The sequence below is a fragment of the Oncorhynchus tshawytscha genome, linkage group LG13 (assembly GCF_018296145.1).
Source record: "Oncorhynchus tshawytscha isolate Ot180627B linkage group LG13, Otsh_v2.0, whole genome shotgun sequence".
NCBI classification, from domain to species: Eukaryota; Metazoa; Chordata; class Actinopteri; order Salmoniformes; family Salmonidae; genus Oncorhynchus; species Oncorhynchus tshawytscha.
Genome location: NC_056441.1, coordinates 13,453,501 through 13,474,193, shown reverse-complemented (window position 1 = coordinate 13,474,193; position 20,693 = coordinate 13,453,501). Strand labels below are relative to the sequence as shown.

Sequence of the window (20,693 nt, the reverse complement as noted above, 5' to 3'; positions counted from 1 at the left end):
ATGTTAAGTCTGTCTGTGGTAATGTTTCAATAGATTGAAAATGACAAACTCGGGATCATTATGAGATACATATCTTGTCTCATTGGTCTATTTCACAATAATCTGGGATAACAATCCACCATTATCAATGAGGGAGAACCATCTTTAAACTACTCGATAAGATAAGAGACTATTGGCCCCTAGCGGGGATTTTGTTTCAGGCATTGTGTGAAGGTTCAACTTCATAGGTGGCCGGTAGCCTAGTGGTTAAGAATGGTGGGGCCAGTAACCGAAAGGTCTCTGGTTTGAATCCCTGAGCCAACTAGGTGAAAGATCTGTGCCATCAAGCAAGGCACTTAACCCTAATTGCTCCTGAAAGTCACTCTGGATAAATGACTTTGTCATAAACACCATACACTGACCAAAACAACTCCAGTTTGAGACCCTTAGGAGGGAGGTTGGGTGTAGAATAGAAGGTCAGGGGCAAAGTCAAGACCCTAATGGCACCCCTATCGCACAGCTTTTGACCAGATTTCTAGGGCCCTGGTCCAAAGTAATACACCACATCAGGAATAGGGTGTCATTTCGAATGTAATAAGAGTCAATTACATAACTGAATCCAGTTCAACCAAGTCTTCCCTCCAGTAAGAACATTCACATAACCTGTTTACATGACTGGAGGTAAACAACTGACGGCAGTGCCACCTAGGTAGCCAGGGCTAAATTAGTGGCCGTTTGATGCAGACACATGCTGAGCTAATCCCAGACGAGGCCGAGGGAGAGGAGGAAGGAGGAGGGATACGTGTGGACCTAGTGTGTCTGAAGGCAGCCTCGGAATGGGACAGATGGAGGAAGTGTCCCTCCACCTACGTCACTAGGGCTCCAAGACACAAAGTGATTTTGAACGTTGCCCTGGAAACCTGAGTTGACTAATCCTAGCCGTCGTGAGGGTCGGTTAGCACGAGATGGTTGGCTGCAGGGGGCATACCTCTACTGGCCTCATAGATAACACTCTAGAAGGAAAAGCTGTTTGACTCCCAGGTTGAGAGTCAAACATTTTTAAAGGCACTTCAACAAGTTAAGCATGATTGTTAGGTAGTGGTTTCTATGTGGTGCTATCCGAGGTCCTGAATGTACGTAGTTGGTACAGTATGTATGCTGTACAGTTGAAGTTGGAAGTTCACATACACCTTAGCCAAATACATAAAAACAGAGTTTTTCACAATTCCTAATCCTAGTAACAATTCCCTGTCTTAGGTCAGTTAGGATCACCAATTTATTTTAAGAATGTGAAATGTCAGAATAATAGTAGAGATAATGATTCACTTCAGCTTTTATTTTTTTCATCACATTCCCAGTGGGTCAGAAGTTTACATACACTCAATTAGTATTTGGTAGCATTGACTTTAAATTGCTTAACTTGGGTCAAACATTTCGGCTAGCCATACACAAGCTTCCAACAATAAGTTGGGGGAATTTTGGCCCATTCCTCCTGAAATAGCTGGTGTAACGGAGTCAGGTTTGTAGGCCTCCTTGCTCGCACATGCTTTTTCAGTTCTGCCCATACATATTCTATAGGTTTGAGGTCAGGTCTTTGTGATGGCCACTCCAATACCTTGACTTTGTTGTCCTTAAGCCATTTTGCCACAATTTTGGAAGTATGCTTGGGGTCATTGTCCATTTGGAAGACCCATTTGCAACCAAGCTTTAACGTCCTGACTGATGTCTTGAGATGTTGCTTCAATATATCCACATCATTTTCCTACCTCATGATGGCTTCTTCCTTGCTGAGCGGCCTTTCAGGTTATGTCGATATAGGGCTCGTTTTACTGTGGATAAAGATACTTTTGTATCTGTTTCCTCCAGCATCTTCACAAGGTCCTTTGCTGTTGTTCTGGGATTGATTTGCACTTTTCACACCAAAGTACGTTCATCTCTAGGAGACAGTCTCCTTCCTGAGCGGTATGACGGCTACGTGGTCCCAATGTGTTTATACTTGCGTACTATTGTTTTGTACAGATGAACATGGTACTTTCAGGTGTTTGGAAATTGCTCCCCAGGATAAACCAGACTTGTGGAGGTCTACAATTTTTTTTCTGAGGTCTTGGCTGATTTCTTTTGATGTTCCCATGATGTCAAGCAAAGAGGCACTGAGTTTGACGGTAGGCCTTGAAATACATCCACAGGTACACCTCCAATTGACTCAAATGATGTCAATTAGCCTATCAGAAGCTTCTAAGGCCACAACATTTTCGGAAATGTTCCAAGCTGTTTCAAGGCACAGTCAACTTAGTGTATGTAAACTTCTGACCCACTGGAATTGTGATACAAGTGAAATAATCTGTCTGTAAACAATTGTTGGAAAAATGACTTGCATCATGCACAAAGTAGATGTCCTAACCGACTTGCCAAAACTATAGTTTGTTAACAGAACATTTGTGGAGTGGTTGAAAAATGAGTTTTAATGACACCAATTTAAGTGTATGTAAACTTCCGACTCCAACTGTGTGTCAAGTCAACAGATAGTCACACAGGAATACTACAGCAGGCCATACTTTTTCCACTTCAGATTACACAAAGGGTGTGGTCATCTCTTAGTATCAAAGAGCCCAACATGTGGACAAATCTTCCACCACAAATGGCTAAGGGGCACCAAGTGCTGCAAGATGAAATATAAATCATTGCCCACTAGATGGGGCTAAATAATATTGAAATATCCTAACCTAATCCACGTGGAAATTCAACTGAGGGTAGGCGCTACAGTGAAACAAGTGGATCATGTGTGGATTTGTATGGATATAAGTGTGGACCATAGGGACATACCTTTATCACGAGTTGTGCTACAGCCTCTCTCAACCCCTAGAAATGACAGAAACAGAACAGTTATATAAAGTTAAAGAGATACTTCAGGATTTGGTGAATGAAGCCCTTTATCTACTTCCCGAGTCAGATCAACTTATGGATACCATTTTTATGTCTCTGTGTGCAGTTTGAAGGAAGTTGCTAACTACTGTTAGTGCAATTGCTAACTAGGGTTAGCACAATGACTGGAAGTCTATGGTAAGTGCTAGCATGCTACTAGATACCATAGACTTCCAGTCATTGTGCTAGTCAGCATTGACTTGAAAAACTACTTCTAACTTCCTTTATACTGCAAAAATCACAAAGTATCCCTTTAAATTAAGCAATTAAGATATGATAACAGAGACAACAACTGTCCTTTGGGCTGAAATATGTTTTAAATATAAAGAAAGTGAAAAATGAATTTCTGTATCCATAAGGACCGGTTTCATTGTACTGTGTACATATTTCGGACAATTCCTGACATGCTAAACAGACATAATTCATCTATGGAGTTCAGCTGTCATATAACAACAAAGTGTGAGCTACATGGTACTACTGGGCATGGTATAGATAGAGTGACAGGTAGAGCCTCTAAGATGAGTGCAGATGTCCCCTTCTGCAGCTGCTCTGTGACTGGCTGCATCCTGTATGTAGTATCCTGGACTGTAGTGTACTGCACAGTGTAAAGCGCTGTGGTGTTAGCGCCAACCACAGCCTGTGTCAGGTAGGGAGGGGCTTTGGGATTCCAGTTCAGTGGGGGGAAAGGCCAGGGGGCAGTGGGTTGTTGTTGACATGGCATACAAAGTTAATATTTGCACTTGTCTTTTCCTACTAGCACTGACTTTGCTGATAAATACTTTGTTGAGGAAATATATACTTACTTGATATGATGCGTTCTTGTCTCACATAACTATCTTAAAATGAATGCACGAACTGTAAGTCGTTCTGATAACAGCATCTGCTAATGACTAAAATTTACATTTTTCACAGACAAGTAAACCTGCAGGCTATACATGCAAAGCAAATCACGTGTCTACTTACTGGCAATTCCCTGTCAACAAGCAGGGGTGCTTTTGACGCAACCTGGATATCATCCATGTCTTTCAATTGAGGAAACCTGGAGGGAGAGAGGGATGGTGGGAGAGAGAAAGAGGAGAGGGAGAAAGAGTGTTATTTAGACCCATGAGGACTGGTTCAGCCAGTGGTAGAGCGTTCCTTCATGTTGGGAACCTTTCAATGAAAGGAAGTTTCGTATTACACACGTGCCTTTCTGATACTGTAGATGTGTTTTCGTATCATGTTATTAGGATAATAACTTACCACTGAGAAAAACACTGATACAATCTCATTAAACAGGTTCCAATGTGGATCTTATATGAACAGATGTAGGATCTTAATTTGAGCCAGTTTGATACAGCAGGAAAATAGTCCTGCAGCAACAGGAAATGTGAATTATTATGTGGATTATAATGAAGAGACATTTTTTTGTTACGGCAAATCAAGTCTGACATTTTTAAGTGGAACCTACAAACTTTAGAAGCTCTTTTAAACCTTGAATACACAACATGTTTGCTGAGAAAATTCTCAGCTAAAAAAAAGTGTGTTCAAATTAAGATACTACACCCCAATCAACCAAAAGTGAGAAAAGGCCTTTTCATTTCCATGACAACAGACTGTACAATTAGAATAAATTCTTATTTACAATGACGGCCTACACCGGCCAAAACCGGACGACGCTGGGACACCCAATCCCAGCCGCTTGAGATACAGCCTGTAGCAACCAATACAAGTTAATAGCAACTTTATTACCAAAAAGGCATTACAAAGCCAAAGTCGCTTTTCACTGCACTACATTTTCTATAGCTACATTTTACTGTATAGCAGCACACCAGGCCCTATAGCTACATTTCACTGTATAGCAGTACACCAGGCCCTATAGCTACATTTCACTGTATAGCAGTACACCAGGCCCTATAGCTACATTTCACTGTATAGCAGCACACCAGGCCCTATAGCTACATTTCACTGTATAGCAGCACACCAGGCCCTATAGCTACATTTCACTGTATAGCAGCACACCAGGCCCTATAGCTACATTTCACTGTATAGCAGCACACCAGGCCCTATAGCTACATTTCACTGTATAGCAGTACACCAGGCCCTATAGCTACATTTGACTGTATAGCAGTACACCAGGCCCTATAGCTACATTTCACTGTATAGCAGTACACCAGGCCCTATAGCTACATTTCACTGTATAGCAGTACACCAGGCCCTATACCTACATTTCACTGTATAGCAGTACACCAGGCCCTATAGCTACATTTCACTGTATAGCAGTACACCAGGCCCTATAGCTACAGCTACAGTTTCCAATGCATTCTAAACCAAAATGAACTCAAATGAACTCTTATGAGAGTTGCTCCGGCTGCTTGCTATTTCGACAGAGGCGAGGGAGAAACGAAATCAAGCTGCTGTCTGCAGATCATGCTGTTGTGGATCGTGATGCCATTTTGGTAGGAGAGTGGGAGCGCTGCTGTGCATGCTAATCAAATCAGATGGTAAACAGGCGGGGGCTTTGTGTCCGGCAGGCCGAGGCAGGACAGGCAGGCAGGCCGAGGCAGGACAGGCTTGTATAGGCCAGGAGTCAGGCTCTTCCTCTGTGGTGTGGTGGGCTAACTGGGCTTGGCCGGCTCACAGGAAGCTACTGACAAGGCACAGCTTCCATAGCTCCCATCACACACACATTCTCTGTGACTAAACCTCTCTCATACCCTCTCAGTAAATCTCTCCCTCTTCCTGCCTCACTCTTTGTTTCTTGCTGTGTCTCTCTCCCCCTCTGTCTCTCCTGCTCTCAGCTATAACAGTATATTTAGCATCTGATCCACCTACAGGTTTGAGATGCGTCTCTACAGGTTTCAGATGAGTCTCTTCTGGGTAATCTTTAACCTTTTACTGCAGTGATGCTAAATCAGTGGGCTAAACATTATTGGTAGTCTTAAACAAATTTACTTTGAAACACAAGTGTGCACCTCACACAGACACACATGGTCATGGGCACAAAAAGGAGACACCTGTACCATGTCAGATATAATGTTGAAATGTATTACATTTTGAGTCTGCGTCCCAATATTACACTTTATATACATCAGAGAAGAATGAAATATAACCAAACTGTGACATACTGTATGTGTCAATTTTTTATACGCAATAATCTTTATTAATTATAAAAAATATTAACAACATTCCACTCATGAGGCCAAAAGGGGCACTTTTGGCCATTGACTGCATGAAAGGGCTACAGGAAGTGATTCATTTTTGGGCACCTGGCCAGCTTTTCAACAAAACATCCTCCTGACTCTAGGGTTCTGTCCCAAATAACACCCTATTCCCTATGTAGTGTTGGTCAAAAGTAGTGTACTACATAGGTAGTCATTTGGGATGCACTTCAGCCAGGCCTCACAATAGTGTAGAGATGAAGAGTAGTATAAAAATAATAATAATAATTTAAAAAAGGGATATATTTCTGTGGTTTTTAGGAAAAACATGGACGCCTTCTACTGCAAATCCTTTGTTGGAGAAACTGTCCGCCAGCTCCCACTGACATTCCAACATTCAATTCAACTGAAAGCATGTGAGAGATGTTACGTAACCATAAATAATCTGGAAATTCAGATAACAGAAAATATTTCTTTACAGCAACAAGGTTAATCCTACTTAGCATAGGAAAGTAACATTAAACCCAAACCAGTTTCCAGACCTGTAAATAGGCTAGGTGCTGAGCAAGTAGTTTGAGGCCACTAGGCAAACCTATATTTACAAGATAAGATTCCCTTCTGACGCCCCATAACTAATATTTTACCTGCCGGTATCAAACACCTCTCAGGACATCAGTAATGTCTCATTGAGATCCACATGGGGCACCTCACGAGTACAGAACTCTCTCCCAATCCAATTCAAATGGCTTTAGTGGCATGGGAAACATACGTTTGCATTGCCAAAGTAATTGAAACAGGTAATAAACAAAAGTGAAATAAACAATATATATATATATACACACAGTGGGGAGAACAAGTATTTGATACACTGCCTATTTAGCAGGTTTTCCTACTTTCAAAGCATGTAGAGGTCTGTAAATGTTATCATAGGTACACTTCAACTGTGAGAGACGGAATCTAAAACAAAAATCCAGAAAATCACATTGTATGATTTTTAAGTAATTAGTTAGCATTTTATTGCATGACATAAGTATTTGAACACCTACCAACCAGTAAGAATTCCGTCTCTCACAAACCTGTTAGTTTTTCTTTAAGAATCCCTCCTGTTCTCCACTCATTGCCTGTATTAACTGCACCTGTTTGAACTCGTTACCTGTATAAAAGACACCTGTCCACACACTCAATCAAATAGACTCCAACCTCTCCACAATGGCCAAGACCAGAGAGCTATGTAAGGACATCAGGGATAAAATTGTAGACCTGCACAAGGCTGGGATGGGCTACAGGACAATAGGCAAGTAGCTTGGTTAGAAGGCAACAACTGTTGGCGCAATTATTAGAAAATGGAAGAAGTTCAAGATGACGGTTAATCACCCTCGGTCTGGGGCTCCATGCAAGATCTCACCTCGTGGGGCATAAATGATCATGAGGAAGGTGAGGGATCAGCCCAGAACTACACGGCAGGATCTGGTCAATGACCTGAAGAGAGCTGGGACCACAGTCTCAAAGAAAACCATTAGTAACACACTACACCGTCATGGATGCCGTCACGCAAGGTCCCCCTGCTCAAGCCAGCGCATGTCCAGGCCCATTTGAAGTTTGCCAATGACCATCTGGATGATCCAGAGGAGGAATGGGAGAAGGTCATGTGGTCTGATGAGACACAAATAGAGCTTTTTGGTCTAAACTCCACTCGCTGTGTTTGGAGGAAGAAGAAGGATGAGTACAACCCCAAGAACAACATCCCAACCGTGAAGGATGGAGGTGGAACCATCATTCTTTGGGATGCTTTTCTGCAAAGGGGACAGGACGACTGCACCGTATTGAGGGGAGGATGGATGGGGCCATGTATCGCAAGATCTTGGCCAACAACCTCCTTCCCTCAGTAAGAGCATTGAAGATGGGTGGTGTCTGGGTCTTCCAGCATGACAACGACCTGAAACACACACCCAGGGCAACTAAGGAGTGGCTCCGTAAGAAGCATCTCAAGGTCCTGGAGTGGCAGACTGGAGTCTGGAGTCTCCAGACTTGAACCCAATAGAAAATCTTTGGAGGGAGCTGAAAGTCCGTATTGCCCAGCGACAGCCCCGAAACCTGAAGGATCTGGAGAAGGTCTGTTTTGAGGAGTGGGCCAAAATCCCTGCTGCAGTGTGTGCAAACCTGGTCAAGAACTACAGGAAACGTATGATCTCTGTAATTGCAAACAAAGGCTTCTGTACCAAATATTAAGTTCTGCTTTTCTGTTGTATCAAATACTTATGTCATGCAATAAAATGCAAATGAATTACTTAAAAATCATACAATGTGATTTTCTGGATTTTTTAGATTCAGTCTCTCACAGTTGAAGTGTACCTATGATAACAATTACAGACCTCTACATGCTTTGTAAGTAGAAAAACCTGCAAAATCTGCAGTGTATCAAATACTTGTTCTCCCCACTGTGTATATATATATATATATATATATATCAGTGCCTTGCGAAAGTATTCGGCCCCCTTGAACTTTGCGACCTTTTGCCACATTTCAGGCTTCAAACAAAGACATAAAACTATTTTTTTGTGAAGAATCAACAACAAGTGGGACACAATCATGAAGTGGACCGACATTTATTGGATATTTCAAACTTTTTTAACAAATTAAAAACTGAAAAATTGGTCGTGCAAAATTATTCAGCCCCCTTAAGTTAATACTTTGTAGCGCCACCTTTTTCTGCGATTACAGCTGTTTGTGAACAGCAGTTTTCAGTTCTTTCCACAGATTCTCAATTGGATTCAGGTCTGGACTTTGACTTGGCCATTCTAACACCTGGATATGTTTATTTTTGAACCATTCCATTGTAGATTTTGCTTTATGTTTTTATCATTGTCTTGTTGGAAGACAAATCTCCATCCCAGTCTCAGGTCTTTTGCAGACTCCATCAGGTTTTCTTCCAGAATGGTCCTGTATTTGGCTCCATCCATCTTCTCATCAATTTTAACCATCTTCCCTGTCCCTGCTGAAGAAAAGCAGGCCCAAACCATGATGCTGCCACCACCATGTTTGACAGTGGGGATGGTGTGTTCAGGGTGATGAGCTGTGTTGCTTTTACGCCAAACATAACGTTTTGCATTGTTGCCAAAAAGTTCAATTTTGGTTTCATCTGACCAGAGCACCTTCCACATGTTTGGTGTGTCTCCCAGGTGGCTTGTGGCAAACTTTAAACGACACTTTTTATGGATATCTTTAAGAAATGGCTTTCTTCTTGCCACTCTTCCATAAAGGCCAGATTTGTGCAATATACAACTGATTGTTGTCCTATGGACAGAGTCTCCCACCTCAGCTGTAGATCTCTGCAGTTCATCCAGAGTGATCATGGGCCTCTTGGCTGCATCTCTGATCAGTCTTCTCCTTGTATGAGCTGAAATTTTAGAGGGACGGCCATGTCTTGGTAGATTTGCAGTGGTCTGATACTCCTTCCATTTCAATATTATCGCTTGCACAGTGCTCCTTGGGATGTTTAAAGCTTGGGAAATCTTTTTGTATCCAAATCCGGCTTTAAACTTCTTCACAACAGTATCTCGGACCTGCCTGGTGTGTTCCTTGTTCTTCATGATGCTCTCTGCGCTTTTAACGGACCTCTGAGACTATCACAGTGCAGGTGCATTTATACGGAGACTTGATTACACACAGGTGGATTGTATTTATCATCATTAGTCATTTAGGTCAACATTGGATCATTCAGAGATCCTCACTGAACTTCTGGAGAGAGTTTGCTGCACTGAAAGTAAAGGGGCTGAATAATTTTGCACGCCCAATTTTTCAGTTTTTGATTTGTTAAAAAAGTTTGAAATATCCAATAATTGTCGTTCCACTTCATGATTGTGTCCCACTTGTTGTTGATTCTTCACAAAAAAATACAGTTTTATATCTTTATGTTTGAAGCCTGAAATGTGGCAAAAGGTCGCAAAGTTCAAGGGGGCAGAATACTTTCGCAAGGCACTGTATATATATACAGTGTTGTAACGATGTGCAAATAGTTCAAGTACAAAAGGGAACATAAATAAACATGGGTTGTATTTACAATGTTCTTCACTAGTTGCCCTTTTCTTGTGGAAACAGGTCACAAATATTTCTGCTGTGATGCACACTGTGGTATTTCACCCAGTAGATACGGAAGTTTATCAACATATGATTTGTTTTCGAATTCCTCGTGGGTCTGTGTAATCTGAGGGAAATATGTGTCTCTAATATGGTCATACATTTGGCAGGAGGTTAGGAAGTGCAGCTCAATTTCTACCTCATTGTGTGGGCAGTGTGCACAGCCTGTTTAGGGCCAAATAGCATTAGTTTGGAAGGGCCAAATAGCATAGTTTCGAAGGAATTAACCAAAAAAACTGAGCAATGTGTCAAGTAATTATCTTTTTGTTATCTCGTGATTTGGTTGGGTCCAATGGTGTTGCTGTCTTGGGGCTCTGTGTGGTTTGTTTGTGAACAGAGCTCCAGGACCAGCTTGCTTAGCGGACTCTTATCCTGATTCTTCTCTCTGTGGATAATGGCTGGGAATCGCTTCCTTTTAGATGGTTGTAGAACTGAACCACTCTTTTCTGGATTTTGATAATTTGCGGGTATCTGCCCAATTCAGCTCTGCATGCATTATTTTGTGTTTCACGTGGTACAAGAAGGATATTTTTTCAGAATTCTGCATGCAGAGTCTCAATTTGGTGTCCCATTTTGTGAGTTATTGGTTGGTGAGCAGACCCCAGACCTCACCACCATAAGGGTCAATGGGTTCTATAACTGATTCAAGCATTTAGCCAGATCCTAGGTTTTGGCCTTTCTAGGGAGTTTTTCCTAGCCACGGTGCTTCTACACCTGCATTGCTTGCTGTTTGGAGTTTTAGGCTGGGTTTCTGTACAGCACTTTGATATATCAGCTGATGTAAGAAGGGCTATAGAAATACATTTAAAAAATGTAATATTTTATTTTTGCATTTTCCAATTAAGAACATTCAAAACAAAAGTGAAAAGATAGACAACGATAGGACAAAGTGACAGTAACAGACGAGCGTAACAAAAATAAATAATAATAATAATTATATAAACAAACATACAATAATAAAAAATATATTAAAAAATAACGAGACATTGGATCACCTGCCGTAGGCTACATATTATACATTACATGTGAAACATTATGTGAGGAGTATATATAGATTCAATCAATGAGATGTGGGGGGAGATTCTCCATATAGTCAATAAAAGGTTGCCAAATTCTGTAAAATGTCTTTAACTTATTCCTCAAGCAGTAAGTGATTTTCTCCAAAGGGATACAACTATTAACTTCCGATAGCCACATTGCAACTGGCAGGGAGGAATCCAATTTCCATTTCAAGGCAATACATTTCTTGGCAATCGCTAGCAATATTTCTGTTAGCTTTATAGTATGGCTTTGCCTAAGATTGGTGTTAGTAAAGTTACCCAGTAGACAGACCTCTGGGTCTAAAGGGAATGCAACTCCGTGAATTGAGGATATGGTATCGCATACCCCCTGCCAGAAACTGTGTAGTTTTGAACACTGCCAAGTGGAACGGAGGAATGTTCCTTCATCTGAGCCACATCTAAAACATAGGGAGGAGATATCTGGGTTGAACTTGTGCATTCTAGATGTATATAAATACATTTGATTTGATAAATGGAAATGTCCCGCACTGACCTTAGAGGTTTGTATGTCTCTATTTTGGTTTGGTCAGGGTGTAATTTGGGTGGGCATTCTATGTTCATCTTTCTATGTTTTTGTATTTCTTTGTTTTGGCCTGGTATGGTTCTCAATCAGGGACAGCTGTCTATTGTTGTCTCTGATGGTGAACCATACTTAGGTAGCTTTTTCCCACAGGGTTTTAGTGGGTAATTGTTTTCTGTATAGTTTAGTTTCCTTACAGAACTGTTCGTTTTCCTCTTTGTTATTTTTGTTCAAGTGTTTTGATTTAATAAAATATAATGAACGTGTACCAGGCTGCGCTTTGGTCCAGTCATTTACAGGAAGAAGAGCGTGACAGTATGTCAAATTTCATGTTCATTTTGATGGTGTAGAAGGCCCTCAGATTGTTTACAACTTTGAGGAAGTTACCTGTTGTGCTGATGTTTAGGCCGAGGTATGTATAGTTTTTTGTGTGCTCTAGGGCAACGATGTCTAGATGGAATTTGTATTTGTGGTCCTGGCAACTGGACCTTTATTGGAACGCCATTTTTGTCTTACTGAGATTTACTGTCAGGACCCAGGTCTGACAGAATCTGTGCAGAAGATCTAGATGCTGCTGTAGGCCCTCCTTGGTTGGAGACAGAAGTGCCAGATCATCAGAAAACAGTAGGCATTTGACTTCAGATTCTAGTAGGGTGAGGCCGGGTGCTGCAGACTGTTCTAGTGCCCCCGCCAATTTGTTAATATACATTTGAAGTCGGAGGTTTACATACGCCTTAGCCAAATACATTTAAACTCAGTTTCACAATTCCTGACATTTAATCCTAGTAAAAATTCCCTGTCTTAGGTCAGTTAGGATCACCACTTTATTTTAAGAATGTGAAATGTCAGAATAGAGTGATTTATTTCAGCTTTTATTTCTATCATCTCACTCCCAGTGGGTCAGAAGTTTTCATACACTCAATTAGTATTTGGAAGCATTGTCTTTAAATTGTTTAACTTGGGTCAAACATTTCGGGTAGCCTTCCACAAGCTTCCAACAATAAGTTGGGGGATTTGTGGCCAATTCCTCTTGACAGGGCTGGAGTAACTGAGACAGGTTTGTAGGCCTCCTTGCTCGCACATGCTTTTTCAGTTCTGCACATATATTTTCTATAGGATTGAGGTCAGGGATTTGTGATGGCCACTCCAATACCTTGACTTTGTTGTCCTTAAGCCATTTTGCCACAAGTTTGGAAGTATGCTTGGGGTCATTGTCCATTTGGAAGACCCATTTGCGACCAAGCTTTAACGTCTGATGTCTTGAGATGTTGCTTCAATATATCCACATCATTTTCCTACCTCATGAGGCCATCTATTTTGTGAAGTGCACCAGTCCCTCCTGCAGCAAAGCACCCCCACAACATGATGCTGCCACCCCTGTGCTTCAGGGTTGGGATGGTGTTCTTCGGCTTGCAAGCCTCCCCCTTTTTCCTCCAAACATAACAATGGATTAAAGGGCCAAACAGTTCTATTTTTGTTTCATCAGACCAGAGGACATTCCTCCAAAAAGTACGATCTTTGTCCCCATGTCTGGCTTTTAGTCTGGCTTTTTTATGGCGGTTTTGGAGCAGTGGCTTCCTCCTTGCTGAGCGGGCGTTCAGGTTATGTCGATATAGGACTCGTTTTACTGTGGATATAGATACTTTTGTATCTGTTTCCTCCAGCATCTTCACAAGGTCTTTTGCTGTTCTGGGATTGATTTGCACTTTTCGCACCAAAGTACGTTCATCTCTAGGACACGTCTCCTTCCTGAGCGGTATGACGGCTGCGTGGTCCCATGGTGTTTATACTTGCGTACTATTGTTTGTACATATGAACGTGGTATCTTCAGACATTTAGAAATTGCTCCCAAGGATAAACCAGACTTGTGGAGGTCTACAATTTTTTTCTGAGGTCTTGGATGATTTCTTTTGATTTTCCCATGATGTCAAGCAAAGAGGCACTGAGTTTGAAGGTAGGCCTTGAAATACATCCACAGGTACACCTCCAATTGACTCAAATTATGTCAATTAGCCTATCAGAAGCTTCTAAAGCCATGACATCATTTTCTGGAATTTTCCAAGCTGTTTAAAGGCACAGCCAAGTGTATGTAAACTTCTGACCTACTGAAATTGTGATACAGTGAATTATAAGTGAAATAATCGGTCTGTAAACAATTGTTGGAAAAATGACTTGTGTCATGCACAAAGTACATGTCCTAACAGACTTTACAAATCTATTGTTTGTTAACAATACATTTGCAGAGTGGTTGAAAAACAAGTTTAATTGACTCCAACCTAAGTGTATGTAAACTTCCGACTTCAACTGTATGTTGAAGAGCTCAAGCTGCATCCCTGTCTCACCCCACGGCCCTGTGGAAAGAAATGTTTTTGCCAATTTTAACCACACACACACACACTTGTTTCTGTACATTAATTTTATAATGTTGTATGTTTTTCCACCAACAATGCTTTCCATCAATTTGAATAGCAGGCCCTCATGCCAAATTGAGTCAAAAGCTTTTGCCTTTGTTTTTTCTGTTTGTCAATTAGGTTGTGCAGTAGAGGTCGACCGATTAAATCGGAATAACCGATTAATTAGGGCCGATTTCAAGTTTTCATAGCAATCGGTAATCGGTATTTTTGGACACCGATTTGCCAATTTTAATTTTTTACACACCTTTATTTAACTAGGCAAGTCAGTTAAGAACACATTCTTATTTTCAATGACGGCCTAGTGGGTTAACTGCCTTGTTCAGGGGCAGAACAACAGATTTTTACTTTGTCAGCTCGGGGATTTGTTTTTGCAATCTTCCGGTTACTAGTCCAACGCTCTAACCACCTTCCTTACATTGCACTCCACGAGAAGCCTGAGTGGCAGGCTGACTACCTGTTATGTGAGGGCAGCAAGAAACCAAGGTAAGTTGCTAGCTAGCATTAAACTTATCTTGTAAAAAACAATCAATCTTAACATAATCACTAGTTAACTACACATGGTTGATGATGTTACTAGTTTATCCAGCATGTCCTGCGTTGCATATAATCGATGCGGTGCCTGTTCATTTCTCATCAAATCACAAATGGCTGATTTAACAAGCGCATTTGCGAAAAAAAGCACTGTCGTTGCACCAATGTACCTAACCATAAACATCAATGCCTTTCTTTAAAATCAATACACAAGTATACATTTTTAAACCTGCATATTTAGTTAATATTGCCTGCTAACATAAATCTTATAATTAGGGAAATTGTGTCACTTCTCTTGCAGCAGTTTGGGCCGCCTGGCTCGTTGCAAACTGTGTGAAGTCCATTTATTCCTAAGAAAGGCCGTAATTAATTTGCCAGAATTTTACATAATTATGACATAACATTCAAGGTTGTACAATTTAACAGCAATATTTAGACTTATGGATGCCACCCGTTAGATAAAATACAGAACGGTTCCGTATTTCACTGAAAGAAAAAATGTTTTGTTTTCGAAATTATAGTTTCCGGATTCGACCATTTTAATGACCAAAGGCTCGTATTTCTGCGTGTTATTATGTTATAATTAAGTATATGATTTGATAGAGCAGTCTGACTGAGCGGTGGTAGGCACCAGCAGGCTCGTAAGCATTCATTCAAACAGCACTTTTGTGTGTTTGCCAGCAGCTATTGCGCTGTTTATGACTTCAAGCCTATCAACTCCCGAGATTAGGCTGGTGTAACCGATGTGAAATGGCTAGCTAGTTAGCAGGGTGCGCGCTAATAGTGTTTCAAACGTCACTCGCTCTGAGACTTGGAGTAGTTGTTCTCCTTGCTCTGCATGGGTAACGCTGCTTCGAGGGTGGCTGTTGTCGATGTGTTCCTGGTTCGAGCCCAGGTAGGAGCGAGGAGAGTAACGGAAACTATACTGTTACACTGGCAATACTAAAGTGCCTATAAGAACATCCAATAGTCAAAAGGTATATGAAATATAAAATGGTATAGACAAAAATAGTCCTATAATAACTACAATCTAAAACTTCTTACCTGGGAATATTGAAGACTCATGTTAAAAGGAACCACCAGCTTTCATATGTTCTGAGCAAGGAACGTGAAAGTTAGCTTTTTTACATGGCACATATTGCACTTTTACTTTCTTCTCCAACACTTTGTTTTTGCATTATTTAAACCAAATTTAACATGTTTCATTATTTATTAGAGGTTAAATAGATTTTTATGATGTATTATATTAAGTTAAAATAAGTGTTAATTCAGTATTGTTGTAATTGTCATTATTACAAATAATTAAATCGGTAATAGAGGCCGATTCATCGGTATCGGCTTTTTTTGGTCCTCCAATTATCGGTATCTGCGTTGAAAAATCATAATCGGTCGACCTCTATTTTGCAGTGTAAATACGTGGTCTGTTGTCCAGTAATTTGGTGAAAAGCCAATTTGACATTTGCTCACTTCATTGTTTTCACTGATGAAATGCAGAAACACACTCCTTACTCTCTCTCTCTCTCTCTCTCTGAGCGCACTAAGATCTTACAACCTCCTAAGCACATCTACAACAACTAGAATAAACATGTATACCCTCCTAATGAGCATGATTCACATAGGCAAAACATTCTGCTACAGACTGGCGTAAACTGTAAGGTAGGCTAAACGGCCTAAATAATGTATATACCGTATTCTGACACTAATATTTCAGTGACATTTCTTGTTAAATTCAGGGGAAGGCAAAATATGTTAACTTTAACAAAGATGGATTCATCGCTCATATAAATAACTTGTCAATGGTGGTAAGCGATGGAGGTGTTTTGTTAGTTACTCTCCAACTGTGTGGGAATATGACAATGACAGTATTGCCACAGATACAGCTGTGTGGTGGTCAACTGCGTATCTGATCCTAAGCTTCCTGAGGATTCCTTCCATTCTTCTGTTCTTCTACAATTTGTGCGTAGACACGAACAACAGACAATTCACTAAAATAATCTGGCCTGCTGAAGTGAGACTGCCTTATGCAATCATCCAAAACAGGAAATATTAGAGGGAGAAAGTGTCTGCGTTACAAATATTCAACACTTTCTGACTGAGAAGGCCTTAAATGTTGAGATCGACTGCTTAAAACAAGATAATGTAAGTTATATGTTACAAAACACAATCTCCGCTACTTTGTTGACAAAATCCATTTGTGGACTACTGATTAGAATTGGGAAGCAAAGTCTCCCTTTTAGATAGATAGAATTAAGGCCACTGCCACTCTGTCTTGCCCTTCATATGGGTTAAATCCAGAAACCAATCCAGCTACATCTACACAAACAATGATTACTTCCCTAATCTTTCGTCGCCCAGTTAATCTGTCAAATCCCCTCATTCTGAAATATTAGCAGCAGGGCAGGCTGCTGCTTGCTAAATTAAGCTCTTACAAACATACATTTTGAGATGGTAAAAGATATCAAAATGTATGTGCATGGCTCATACTAGGGGGATGATACACAGTTATTTTTGTGTTTATGCACACTCACAGGACCCTACACACTTACCCACACCGACACTCCAACACACATACAAACACTCACTCCATGATTGCTCACACACACAAATATGCACATACATTTACACCCACTCACATACAATCATCATACAGTGGGGCAAAAAAGTATTTAGTCAGCCACCAATTGTGCAAGTTCTCCCACTTAAAAAGATGAGGCCTGTAATTTTCATCATAGGTACACTTCAACTATGACAGACAAAATGAGAAAAAAAATCCAGAAAATCACATTGTAGGATTTTTAATGAATTTATTTGCAAATTATGATGTAAGTATTTGGTCACCTACAAACAAGCAAGATTTCTGGCTCTCACAGACCTGTAACTTCTTCTTTAAGAGGCTCCTCTGTCCTCCACTCGTTACCTGTATTAATGGCACCTGTTTGAACTTGTTATTAGTATAAAAGACACCTGTCCACAACCTCAAACAGTCACACTCCAAACTCCACTATGGCCAATACCAAAGAGCTGTCAAAGGACACCAGAAACAAAATTGTAGACCTGCACCAGCCTGGGAAGACTGAATCTGCAATAGGTAAGCAGCTTGGTTTGAAGAAATCAACTGTGGGAGCAATTATTAGGAAATGGAAGACATACAAGACCACTGATAATCTCCCTCGATCTGGGGCTCCACGCAAGATCTCACCCCGTGGGGTCAAAATGATCACAAGAACGGTGAGCAAAAATCCCAGAACCACACGGGGGGACCTAGTGAATGACCTGCAGAGAGCTGGGACCAAAGTAACAAAGCCTACCATCAGTAACACACTACGCCGCCAGGGACTCAAATCCTGCAGTGCCAGACGTGTCCCCCTGCTTAAGCCAGTACATGTCCAGGCCCGTCTGAAGTTTGCTAGAGAGCATTTGGATGATCCAGAAGAAGATTGGGAGAATGTCATATGGTCAGATGAAACCAAAATATAACTTTTTGGTAAAAACTCAACTCGTCGTGTTTGGAGGACAAATAATGCTGAGTTGCATCCAAAGAACACCATACCTACTGTGAAGCATGCGGGTGGAAACATCATGCTTTGGGGCTGTTTTTCTGCAAAGGGACCAGGACGACTGATCCGTGTAAAGGAAAGAATGAATGGGGCCATGTATCCATCAGCAAGGGCATTGAAGATAAAACGTGGCTGGGTCTTTCAGCATGACAAAGCGAAGGAGTGGCTTCGTAAGAATAATTTCAAGGTCCTGGAGTGGCCTAGCCAGTCTCCAGATCTCAACCCCATAGAAAATCTTTGGAGGGAGTTGAAAGTCCGTGTTGCCCAGCAACAGCCCCAATACATCACTGCTCTAGAGGAGATCTGCATGGAGGAATGGGCCAAAATACCAGCAACAGTGTGTGAAAACCTTGTGAAGACTTACAGAAAACCTTTGACCTCTGTCATTGCCAACAAAGGGTATATAACAAAGTATTAATATACACTTTTGTTTTTGACCAAATACTTATTTTCCACCATAATTTGCAAATAAATTCATTAAAAATCCTACAATGTGATTTTTTCTGGATTTCTTTTTCTAATTTTGTCTGTCATAGTTGAAGTGTACCTATGATGAAAATTACAGGCCTCTCTCATCTTTTTAAGTGGGAGAACTTGCACAATTGGTGGCTGACTAAATACTTTTTTGCCCCACTGTATATGCTGCTGCTACTTTGTTAATCATATATCCTGTTGCCTAGTCATCTTACCTCGATACATATCTACCTCTATCGATCCAGTATCCCTGCACATGGTAAATATGGTGTTGAACTGACCCTGTATACAGTATGCTTATTTACTTTATTGTATTCTTCTTATTTTTATATCTTCTGTGTTTTGTTTCTACCGTGTTATTTTTAGTATTATATTGTTATTGATTACTGCAAAGGCATTTCACTGTACTTGAGCAGGTGACATTAAAACATGATATAGTTGGTCTGTGGATACCACAAAAACATACGCTAATAAGGTAAAAGGTTGAACCAATTCAAATGAGAGGGGATGCTACAGAAACTGAAGGATGGGTATTTCACTACTAGACGGTCACTGCGTAGGCCATCTTACTTTGGACTTAGCTACATTCATTAGTGATAGCTGCCAAGCATACTTGTGAAAACAAAAAGTATGTATCATAATTGAAAGAATATCCTCTCAATCCTGAAAGACCCTGTCCTTGTTATATCTCTTAAACAGAAATGTATCTTGAAATAGTGAGAACTCTGACATTACTTCCTAATGAAAGAGACAAATATTTCCCTTTTGTATCGTATTTTGTCACTTTTCTTCTGAAAATAATTGTCATGCCATCTTAATGTCACACTTCATCTTCTGCCCATGCTGTCACGTCCACAATTGCTTGACTGTAGGCAACCACCCCTGGGTATTTTGACCACACATACTAATAAAAACACAAACGCAAGCTTGTGCACCCACTATTACACAAACAAAAGCAAAAGGTATACGGTTGTTTCGTTATGAGATAGAGGCGTCCACAGAATCCGGTCACGCAGCCACTCCATTGTTGAAAACGTAAACAAACAATCTTCCTGTGTGGCTTAGCGGTGTTCGTGGCACGTGCATAGCAGCATGTAATATGTTTACACGCAATAGCAGCTACACTGGCACGAGCATCTGGACAGTTTAAAAAGGACCTGTATATTTAGGACCTGCATTTAATGTGGAATGTGTTGTAATATCCTGAGATCTACCAATTTTTTAAAAAAGGAATACAAAATGTGAAAAATATCGATATCACTGTAGTCAATGAAAGTACGATTTTATACAAACCAGAAACAAAAATAAAATGCAGACTTACAAAGTGTAAAGTTGTATAGAAATTACAACGTCATAATAATTATGATAACCATATTCATCGTTCTAATGTATGCTAAATAACTTACCTGTAAAGCTTGATTGTCCACTGGTGATCACCCACAAGTCCTTAAACACTCTTTAAATGGTTTGCAAATCGCCTCAGTACTATTTCTTCACTTTAACAAAGATTTGGTTATTTACTACGTGCAACTGAAGCGCGGATGTACCGGACGTTTATAAAGACCTCAGACCAGCCTCTTTCCCCTTCTCCACTTGCTATTGGGCAATATCGCTGCATTTGGTAAAACAGCTACACAGTTTACAGCGGTTGCACGACAAATGGGATGACACAGAGACTGCTGATTAAAGTGTGTCAATAGCACAGTTGTAGTGAAGTATTAGTACATTCACTTCTCACCTCTTAACTACATATGTATATCTCCGGACATTTGTGCATTTATGTAGTGCAGTTATTGCATTTACTCATTTTGCAACGCGTTTAGAATCAGAGAGGGATCACTTTGATGTGAGTTTTTTCGGGGAAGTTTGTTACTTTGTCAACAGTCAATTTTTTGTGGTTAGGTGATAATTACTGGGATATTACTTGGGTACACTTTCACTAAACTGTGGCTGGGTGT

At 40.6% G+C, this 20,693-nt stretch overlaps 1 protein-coding gene across 1 annotated transcript in view; it reads right to left on the bottom strand.

Annotated features, from left to right (window-relative positions):
• Positions 1 to 20,334, bottom strand: part of LOC112264340 (protein NDRG1) — a 30,061-nt gene extending 9,727 nt beyond the window's left edge. The window contains exons 1-3 of the mRNA XM_024440879.2: positions 20,142 to 20,334; positions 3,865 to 3,940; positions 2,803 to 2,838 (exon numbers count right to left, since the gene is read on the bottom strand). Coding sequence (XP_024296647.1) covers positions 2,803 to 2,838; positions 3,865 to 3,921 — 93 coding nt within the window. The 5' untranslated portion in view covers positions 3,922 to 3,940; positions 20,142 to 20,334. The remainder of the gene's footprint in view (positions 1 to 2,802; positions 2,839 to 3,864; positions 3,941 to 20,141) is intronic.
• Positions 20,335 to 20,693: the final 359 nt, after the last annotated feature.